General features: G+C 45.6%; 1 protein-coding gene across 1 annotated transcript in view; it reads right to left on the minus strand.

Moving 5' to 3' along the window:
• The window catches only part of LOC108597904 (protein bric-a-brac 1), a 68,481-nt gene extending 63,303 nt beyond the window's left edge, over positions 1-5,178 (minus strand). Inside the window, exons 1-2 of the mRNA XM_033293700.1 lie at positions 3,816-5,178; positions 3,540-3,749 (exon numbers count right to left, since the gene is read on the minus strand). Of these exons, the coding sequence (XP_033149591.1) occupies positions 3,540-3,749; positions 3,816-5,006 (1,401 nt within the window). The 5' untranslated portion in view covers positions 5,007-5,178. The remainder of the gene's footprint in view (positions 1-3,539; positions 3,750-3,815) is intronic.
• Positions 5,179-10,987: the final 5,809 nt, after the last annotated feature.

Here is a 10,987-nt window from a genome sequence, read left to right on the forward strand (position 1 = left end):
CAGCAGCTGCGAGGGGAGTTTGGCAACTTGACTGTAGCAGAGTGACGAGTGTAATGACTTTTGTCGATTGGGTTAAGTGGCTTGTTGGCTTCCTTTTTGCGCACCTACACACACACACACACACACACACGCACACAGTGTGCAGCATCAGTGCTCACTCATACACTTGCAGTTCAAATGCAGCGTGTGAGATTCCTGCATTTTTTTCTTATTCTTCTTCTTTTTATGTTGCTGTATGGTTTGGTTCTTCTTTTTATTTGTGTGTGTGTGTGTGTTGAGTTGCATCTTTTTCAATTTTTATGCACGCCACACATTTTGTTCTCTGCTGTTGCCATTTGATTGCTCTGCTTCAGCTTAGTTTTTGTTGCTGCACCTTTTTTGTTGCTGCTGCTGCTGTTGTTGTTGTTGTTGCAGCTTAAGTAGTTTGAATGTGGCACGTTTGACGCTGCTTATTCCTTTTATTTCAAGTCTCACTCTCCCTCTCTCTCTCTCGCTCCTGCTCATTGTCTGCCTGCAGTAATTTGTCTACACAACTTTTTGCAGTTTGTTGCTGTTGCATGAGGTAAGCGACACTCGCTAATTATGTTCATTGGCCCCTGTCTAAGGGTCTTTGCGTGTGGGTTTTGGGCATGGCCCTCATCTTCTGATTAATTGACAAGGCTTGACTTGCATTGGGGTTGAGTTTTCTTTTTTTTTATTTATTGTGTGTGAATACTCAGAAAACCACATTTGTAATTATTTGCGGCTAATCAAGATTGACTCTTGGCTAGAATAAATTTCAATTAAACGTAACGTGCTTGAAAATATTTAAAAATGCAATTTATATGAACGCAAATTAACAATCATAAGATAAATATTTTCTGTCGAAAATTTCATATATTTTTTTCCATTAATATTTAATTAACCCTCATCACCTACGCCTGCGGCTTAAGCTGAGATCGCTGCAAAAAGTTCACTGAACTGTGTGTGTGGATGCAGCCAGAATAAAAAAATAAAATGCAATCTCTAATGATGCACACAATCATAAAATGCCGCCGCAATAAAATATGAAAAACAAAACTTAAATTCAACAAAAGGCAACGCACACAAATAAAAGTGTAATTAATCACCAGAAAAACGAAGAGAGGAGCCCCAACAGCTTGAAAGATCAATGCCGAGAGAGCAAGAGAGTGCAAGAGTGGGAGAGGGAGCGAGAGCGAGAGCGAGTCTGACACTTATCGGCTTTATCTGCTTATGCAGCTTCGGCACAAAGGGAACAAACAACATATAAATAAATGGAAAAGAATTATAAATATTAAAGAAGCTGCATGAGAATTGATTCTTTTGCATTTTGTTGCGCCGCGGATGCAGCCTGTCAATATTTGATTTTTATATATGGCATTGGCTGACAGACAAGGAGGGGAGTGGGGGTGCACACACACACTCACACATACATATATTTATTTATTTGTGTGTGGAGTAGCGATCGCCAAGAGAGATTTTTAATAAATGAAATGTGTGAATAAACGCCAAGAACAACAATTGCTTAGGCAAACAGCAGGAAAGCATAAACATGGCCAACACTAATACCAAGGCAAACAAACAATATATGCATGTGTGCGAGCGAGAGAGAAAGAGTTAGAGGCTGGATGAGCTGCAGATGCAGATGCACTTTTCAAAAGAATTTCTATGCACATAAAAAGCAAAGCCAACGGGCCAGCTAGAAAAAATATTTAAAAATGCATAAAAACAAAATATTTATTGAAAGAGACGCTAACGAGCAAACGCGAGAAGGCAACAACAACAACAACAGCAAGAGCAAGAGCAACAGCAACAGCTATAAGAAGAGTAAGAAAAATATGAGAAAAACAAACGGCAATATACTCAAACTCAAACATAAGTATTGAGCACGCTAATGCGCTGCGGCTGGCTCTAAGTCAAATCAGCGGTCGCCTAACCCTTTTGGCCATTGCTTATTTGATTAATGCACTCGAAAGCGACAATAAACACGAACAGACCCAACGGTGAGTGCAGACACCGCCGCCCGCCGCCCGCTCCTCTGCCCACCTTCCCACCTGGTCAGATCAGACACACAGGCAAACAAATATCGCATTCCAATGCCACAGAAATTGAATATGTGAAGAACTGAGCTTCGCTTTGCTTGTTGCAGCTTCAACGCGTCGCTGTCGCTGACTTTGGCCTGTCGACGTCTATTAGATAAATAAATAAAAGTTTTTATTAAAGTGCGAATTCAACGTCGACGTCGAGAGCTTTATGTTGATGGAACTCTGTCTGTCTGTCTGTCTGTTTGTCTTTAAGGAAAAAGCTAAAAGCGATAACCGGTTATCGATACTGTTAGCCATTCTATAGATCATATTGGGGGGATAGCAAATGAATTATAAAATATGTATTCAAGATCATCTTAAATAGCCAGCTTAATTTGATGAAAGTTGCAGATCAGTTTGCTTTCTTTTTAATTATTAAATACAATAATAAAAATTAGTGTGGAGAAAAGACACAGTTGTCAAATGCTTAATAAAAATTCAAATAAATAATTAAATCGATGAGCAGATCACTTAATTAAAACTGTTTATAAGCGCATATATGAAATATGGTCATAATATAAAGAGAGAACTAATACGATATTAAGAAGAGCTTCGAAATTTGAATATTTATTTAGCTTATTTTAAAATTTAGTTATGTTCAAAATAAATTGTTTGATTTAAATATGTTTTTAAAACTATTTCCATGCTTAGTTATGGCTTATTCTAACATTATATGCTATATTCATAATTTATTAAATTTTTTTTAAGAATATGTTTGTAGTTCAAATGTAGTAAGGCAAATGCTTAATTTTATTTATAGTCCAACTCCACCTTTTGCTGATATGACTTAATTCTACATTTATTTTTATAATGCCCCAGAAATATATAACGGTGTAGCCCATTCATCTAAAGCTCCACTTAAATTACAATTTGCAGTGGTTTATTTTATTCTTTTTTTTGAAAGTATCGTAAGACAGTGAACCACAACAAAAGTCAGAGCGGAACCTATGACAAGACAAAATTGTTGGGGAGCAGCGACCCAAGCGAGTCAACAACAACAACAGCAGCAGCAGCAACAATGAGCAGCAGAGCCATAGCAATGGTGTCGACGTGTAGCACGTGAATGCCGTCAATCATGAGCGAAGCCAACAACATTCCACGACTTCCACTGACTGACACACACACACACACACAGTTGCTTTAGCTGCTGCTGCTGTTGCTGATGACAAGCGCAAAAGCAATTATGACGTCACGAAGCGAATTGCCGGCGGCAAAAAGCTGCAGCAGCGTCAGCGTCAAAGCCAAAGATCGCTAACACGACGCGCGCGAAACGTGAATCAAAACAAACCAAGCGAGAGAGCGAGAGAGTGAGAACGAATGAATATGAGCAGCGCTGCTGGCGACGCTGCCGACGTTCAGTGATCGCTCTCGCGCTCTCTTTCGCTCTCTGCTTAGCGCTCTCAGCCAATTTGTGAATGAATCGAGTAAAGAGATAAAGAGACTTGCCGTACTCACCCGCTCTTCCTCGCGTATCATCTCGGCTATGCCCGGCTTGATCTCCAGATCATCAGCCAGCGAACCGGAAGTCGACGGACCGCCATGATGATGTGGCGGCGGTGGTAGATCCATGCCAAGCGGAAAGCGCGCCTCGGCAGCGGCGGCATGTACGCCGACGCCGACGCCAACGCCAGCGGAGGCAGCATGATGCGCTTGCTGCTGCAGCTGATGCAAGTGATGTGCCACCTGCTGCTGCGCTGTTCTGCGCTGCTGTTGTTGCTGCTGATGCTGTTGTGGACTTGGACTGGGCAGCGATTGGGGCAAGGCGCGTGAGCAACGCGCAGCAGCAGCCGCTGCCGCTGCTGCACTGCTGCTGATGCTGGGCGCTGGTGTGGTTGCAGGTGAGGGCATCTCCAGGCCCTGCAGTGCCGACTCGAGCACTGCGGCGGGCGTGAGGCGACGCGGCGTGCTGCTGCCGGGCGGCTTGGGTGGCGGCGTCATGAGCGAGCAGTCGCGCTGACGCTCGCGCTCCTTTTGCTCCTGCTCCAGGCGCTCGGCGGCAATGAGGCTGCTCAGTGGGCTGGCGGGTGGATTGAATATGGTATCCGTTGAGGGCCAGCGGCGCTTGCGCACATTGCGGCTCTGCTGGCGCTCGAGTGGGGAGAGACGCAGCTCGCCGCAATCCCAATCGCTGGAGGCGGCGGCGGCGGCGCTGGTGCGCAGCTTCTTCTCCGGCTGCATAAAGGCCAAGAGATCCTCCGCGCCGCGCGTCGTGTCCTTGGGTGAAACCTGTGCCGGCGAGGCAGCGGCCGTATCCGCGGCTGCCTCTGCGGCAGCGGCGTTGAGCTCCTCCATGTGGGTGACATCGGCCAGGCCACGCACCTTGAGCATCTCGGCTATGCGCAGCAGCGGCCCAATCTGATCCTGGCTAACGTTGATCTCGCCGCGATACATGAACTCCACAATGGCCTTCAGATCGCACCAGTTGACGTCGCGCATGATGACGATCGGATGCTGGCAGGGCGTCTCCGCCAGCAGCGTCTGGAAGTAGGGCGAGCAGGCGGAGAGCACCATCTTGTGGGCCTTCATGGAGCGGCCGTCGCAGGCGAGCGTCACGTCCACAAAGGATTCGTTCTGCAGCAGCTGATCGAAGATCGTGGTCAGATTGCTCTGGTAGTTGTTCCAGCGCAGGCAGAACTGTTGGGGCAGCTGCTGCTGCGTGGACGTGGAGCCGGGCGAGGAGCTGCCCACGGGATTGGGTGAGCCGAGCGGCGTGGGTGGCGGCGTGTTGGGCTTATCTGTGGCGCTGGGTGGCGTCGTTGTATTTCTGGGCGGCGTGCCCCCGCTGCGCTGCCGCTGAGCCGCTTGCGCCTGCTCCGTGGCGTTCGTTTCGCTGTCCAGCTGCTCGCTGCGATCGATCGCGTCGCTGCTGCTGCTGCTGCTTTGACGCGGTAGCGTTGGCGTTGGCGCTGCCGTGGACGCCATTTTGTTGTGTTTGCTTTTGCGTTTGCGTTGGAGTGTAAGAGAGCGTTACGCGCGTGTGTGTGTGTGTGTGTGTGTGTGTGTGAGAGAGCGAGAGAGCGCGCGCCAAAAGTTTATTGATCAGCAGCACGTTGCATTTGATCGCCAGTCTGTTTATGTGTGTTAGTGTGTGTGTGTGTGTGTGTGTGTGTGTATTAACACTTTACGTAAACCGCGACGTCGCGTAATAATTAACGTTATTTATCGTTACGTTACGCGCACTACGTAGCGCACATTGTTGGCGTCGCTATTCGACGCAAGGTTGACAAAAGTTGCCCAAAAAAGTCGCTTAAATTGTTTGTTATTTGCTATTGTTGTTGGCGGCTTTCAGTTTCGTATGTTTATCGTGTGGCGTATAACGTATAACGTATAACGTATGACGTATCGTGTGAGTGGCGCCTCTCGTATTGGCAATAAAACGTGCCCCAAAAGTCTTTTCAGCACGAGTGTCTGAATTAGACTGAAAACGTTTTGCACATTTTGATACGGAAAAACTCAAAACAAACTTAACACACAGCAGACACACACACACACACACATCAGACACACACACACACACACACGGTTGAAAACGACGATGTTGACGACGACTAGCAATGGCTACGACGGTGTCTGTGACGGCGACGACGGCATTGTGGAAAACTGTGTGGAGCAGAGGGCGCCCAGCGACTTGTTGTTGCCGCTGCTGCTGCTGCTGTTGCTGCTGTTGTTGTTGTGCTTGTAGTTGTAGTTGCCGTGTCGCGTTTTGCATTGGAGTCGAGAGTTGCGAATGCGAATTCGCTGAGTCGACGTCGGCGGCAGCGTCGTCAATCGCGAGTTTTCAAGTCGCAAATAGTGCGCTGCCAGCGTCGCAGTCGCTGCAACTGCAGTTTATTGCATTGCCAAGGCAAAGGAGCAATCGCAGCAAGAGCAACAGCAACAGCAACAGCAACAGCGATAGCAACCGCAACAGCAACAGCGACAGCGAGTAACAACGTCGCTGCTGCTGCTGCTGCTGCCTTCAAAAATTCTGCGGAGAGCAGCAGCAGCAGCAGCAGCAGCAGTTGCAACGCCAAATGCCGGCAACGCACCAAAATTCCTTTACTCGGGAAAACGAAAACGAAACGAATGTGCACAAAGTGCGCTCGCGAAATTTTGCCGGCGCTCTCTCCCACACACACAATGCGCCGCATGCAACCCCCAAAAAAGTTGCTGCTACTCAAATTGCTGTTGCTCAAAAGGAGACGTTCTGCAATTTTCGATTTTCGGCAATGCGTGCTAAGGGGGGGTCTAGGTGCGTGAGCTCGCCCACTTGCTTCCCAGCCCAAGAGAGAGAGAGAGAGAGAGAGAGAAAGAGAGGTAGTGGGAACAGAGATAGAGGGAGAGTTATTGTTAAGTAATTTATTGATAATTAATAATTTCATTAATAGTTAAATATTATTTTTAATATATTATTGCCTATATTACAAGCTACACACATTCTCGCTCTCTCTCTCTCTCTCTCTCTCTCTTTTTCTCTTGAGCGCTCTCAGCTGACGCTGCACTCATAAGAAAAAACACAACAACAGCAGCAGCAGCAGAGACGGCGGCAGCGAAAAGATTGTTCTTTAATTAGTTCCGTTTGCTGCTCTCAGTTGCCGGCTTTATGGCAGCGACTGCAGCCGCAGCAGCGACAGCGACAGCAACAGCAACAGCGACTGCGACGCTCTCCCATTGCTTGCCATATCAAATTCGCCGCAATCTTGAAACTGCCTGCCGTGTGTCGCTCTTTTGTGTTTAAGAGACGCACAACGCCAACAGTGCGCTCTGGACTTGGACTTCTCTTTCGATTTCAGAGGTGCCTTTGTGTAAAGAAACGAACGAACGCTGCTGGGGGGCCACTAAGCAAAAGAGCGTGTAGAGCAGGAGGGCGCCTCTGTATGTATGTGTGTGTGTGATATAGGCATAGCATTGCACCTGCACTTTGCCAGTTTTTCTTTGCTTTTGCTTTTGGTTTTTTGTTTTTTTTTTGCCATGCGCTCGTTTGTTTGCTTCGTGCGCTTGCCTTTGGTACTGCCCACACTGAGTTCCCGCTTTGGCTTTGGGGGGCTGTCTCTGGAGACTGGTCATTGTTTCTAGCTGCATATGTATGTGTGTATTTGTGTGTGTGATTCTGTGTGTGTGTGCGCCTTGCAATTGTATTTTGATTATTGTTTTTGGCAAAATATGCATAAAATAAAGAAATAAAAAGAAAAACTAGCTAAAATCAACTCGCTTCAGGTGTGTGAGAGCAAGCCAGCTAGTCTCAAGTAAGAGCGAGATAGCGAGAGAGCGAATGCCAGCCAGCCAGTCATAAATTATGCATTAATTTTTGCGTTTTGGCAAATGGCTGACTATATTATTTTAAATACTAGCCAACTGCACACAGAATATCTTATAAATAAAAGACAGCAAATAAAATGTATAGAGCGCAATTGATCTAAAGAATGATTCATCGACTTGTTGTATATAACAATTTGACAGGCATTTCAGCCGTTTTTGTTTATTTACTTAACATTTTTGTTTAGTGATCGTTACGTAAAGCTCACCAGGTACAACAAAAGATTTTTGGTTCTTAAATTGTTTGAGCATTTAGTTTTTAATTAATTAGCATTAACAGTGCGTAGAAATAATAAATGCTCGTTGTAAAAAAATAATTAATTAGTTTAATGCTTAAATGTGAGATCAAATATATTTCAGATATCATAGTTGTTAAATTTAAAAAAAATTGCAATTATAAATATTTTCAATTACTAATCATTGCAATTACAAATAATAAGGGATTCCTTGAAATTGATAGGAATAATTTTCAACTATTTTAAATTATATTTTTATAATTTTGTTTAACAATTCGGATAATAAATAGCTAAAAAAACATCGTGCACTCTATTATTATTATATCTATATTATGCTAAAAATAGAAAAACATTGAAAATTATTGTCAATTTAATGAATCTATAGTTTTGCCTAATAAATTTGTAAATATAGCGCCGGTTGCCATGTGTAGCGCTTAGCATTCCACTGTGCTGGGGCACTTGCAACAAATTTGTTGCACTTTGTTGCAACTTGCATGCGTATACGCATTTTGTAGCGAAATATGCAGAGGCCCGAAATATGAGAATTTGCTTTTGCGAGGACGCGCGCGCGACTCGAAACGCGTTTATACGAAAATTTATGTATTTAACTGGTGACGACGACGCTGACGAGCAAAACGATGACGTGGACATGGACACTGGCCAGTGGATATGCGAGAGTAGATGTGGTTGCTGTCGCGGGCGGGGTGGAGGAGGGTTTCGAGTTTTGGATGTGTCCAAAAAGCGACGAAAGGCACTACGACGACAAGGCGAACGCCGCTGGGTGACAACGGCGGCTTTTTTCGAAAGGGGGCGACAGTTCGAGGGGAAGGGTGATGGGTGGTAGGTGGCGGAGAAGACAGCAAAGAGGCAAATACATTTTAGAAGGGGGGGTGGTGGGCGACACACACACATGAGTGAACGAACATGCAAACAAACAAATAAAACAGCTGCATAGCATTTGCTCATGTATGAGTGTGACTCTGCGTGTGTGTGTGTGTGAAGGTGACCAAACGAGAGAGTAAGATGGGGAGATGGGTAGGTTAGCATCTAGCTAGAGAGTTTACTGATGCGGAGAGGGGGTAAAAAATCGCGCATATTAAAACGCCAAATAGAAGAGTGCAGCCCAACGAGGGGACACAACAAGGACAAGCGCAAGGACTGCAGCTTAGAATGCAAAGGGTCAGAGCATAAGTTGGGGTTGGGCTGCGTTCGGCTGGGCACCGCACATGAGTCCACACAATGTCCGCGTCTAAAGTTAGCTTACGCGCACAAAAGCGATGAGCGATGATGCCTCAAATATGCAAAAATGCCTAGCGCAATAAAACGAGAACCAAAATGCGTGTGGGGTAGGCCTGGAGATGGAGCTGGAGCAGCAGCAATGAAAAAGGGCTTAGCGTGTGTCTGTGTCTGTGTCTGTGTGTGTGTATGCTGCAGTGGCCACCCCCACACACGTAGAGCCAAAGCAAAGTTCGAATGCAGGCGGAAGACTGACGCAGCAGCGGACTGGGCGGCAAGTAGACAGCGCAGTGCTAACGATGCCGCTGGCTGACACTGCCACTGGAGCCAGTGAGTGTATGTCCCAGTGTGTGTGTGTGTGGGTGTGGGACAGGTAGAGGGGTGCACACGCAGACACAAACAGACAAACAGTTAGACAGTCCAGCTGGGCAGTTTTGTATGCAGTGGGGGGGGCAACTCCATTGCGGCGTTTTGCCTGCCGGGCCCGCATTGATGGACAGTTAACGCGGCAAAACGAACGCGGCAACCAAGGACGAGGGTACTGCATGTACATATATATATATATACATGTGTGTGTGTGTGTGTGTGTGCTGTGGCTTAGACGACGCAACTGTACTCTCAACGCAATAGGCTGAAGTTCCACATGACGCTGGCGCTGTGTGGCAAAAGATTTTCGCGTGCGTTGCAACTTGAACTGAAACTGCACGTATGTGTATCTGTGTGTACTCGTATGTGTCCTTTGTTGTGTGTGTGTGTGTGTGTGTGTGTGTGTGTGTGTGCAGTTTTTGTAGATTTTGCGCCATTTGATTGCATTGCGTCGCTTCCGTTTCCACTTGGCCATTGTCGCTCCTTTGGCGGCAACTCTCTCGCATTTATATACAAATGAACGCCTCCGCAACAGACTCCATGCTGCCCCCCACCCCCGCAGCTCGGCCAGCTGGGCCGTCAAGTGCAGACGCAAATACATTTCTATGTACAATTTTTTTATCCACTTCTCTTGTTGTTGTTGTTGCTGCTGCGGCTGTTGCTGTTGCTTTTATTGTAACAACATCGACAGCAACTGTCGTTTGTTGTTCTACGTACAACCAAGTCGACGTCTGTTGATGTTAGTAGTCTGCCACGCCCCCACCTCTGCCCACTATCCACCGCCTACTCAAACGCTGTGGTCATTCGCACAGTGGGGCTGGCCGTCCGTCCGGGCGTATACGTTTTATTACGGATTAGTTGCCAGCAGGCGCATATGTGGCCGCCACTGCAGTTGGCGTCTTAAAGCAGCAGCGCTTTAACAACATTTCTTAGTCGAACTTGCCAAGGGGCAAGTGACGGTGGCGCTGCTGGTGGCAAGCGGTGTGCGGTTGCACTGATTGAAATTGTCAAGGCATTGGCAACAAAGCGGCCGCCGCCGCTGCCGTCGCCGCAGACTAATTAAAAACATTCACAATGACAGCGAAAATATTAAAAACGCAAGCACAACACGAAAGCAAAAATACTTATCTTTGTATAAATGCTGCAAACATCTTTTGGCATCTCAGCAGCATAAGCAGGGGTTGATTTAGATTTTGATCTTTGTATGTGTGTGTGTGTGTGTGTGTGTTGCTCAAGGAATTGTTTTTAATTGCAGCAGGCGCAGGGGCTTCGCGCTTATAATAAGCTGGCAAATAAAGCAAGACACACAACTCTCAGTCGAGGACTCAACAATGGAGTTGGAGTTTATGTTTGAAGTCATGTGGCTGCCTCATTTTGTTGCTCAGCTTTGAGCAAATGTGCAACAAGCTGTGGCTTAATGTTCGACTTTGGGGTGAAGCGCTGAATTAAATGTGAAATTAATCATAAAAAAAAGATTTATTGCTTTAAATTTATGCATAAATATAAAATTAATTATAACAAAAAAAAAACTAATGCTTAAGATTTGTTTCATAGACTTGTTTGTTGCTGTCTTTTATATTGTTTTAATTAAATACGAACATATATTATGCTTCAGATTTATTTCTATAAATTGGTTTGTTGTTGTCAACAAAATAAAATTATTTATTACAAAAAAAAATAATGCTTACGATTTATATCTTAGACTTTTTGTTGCTAACATTAGTTTTTTTTAATTAAATGTGAAATTATTAAAAAAAAAAACATTTATTT

The sequence above is a fragment of the Drosophila busckii genome, chromosome 3L (genome assembly GCF_011750605.1).
Source record: "Drosophila busckii strain San Diego stock center, stock number 13000-0081.31 chromosome 3L, ASM1175060v1, whole genome shotgun sequence".
NCBI lineage: Eukaryota > Metazoa > Arthropoda > Insecta > Diptera > Drosophilidae > Drosophila > Drosophila busckii.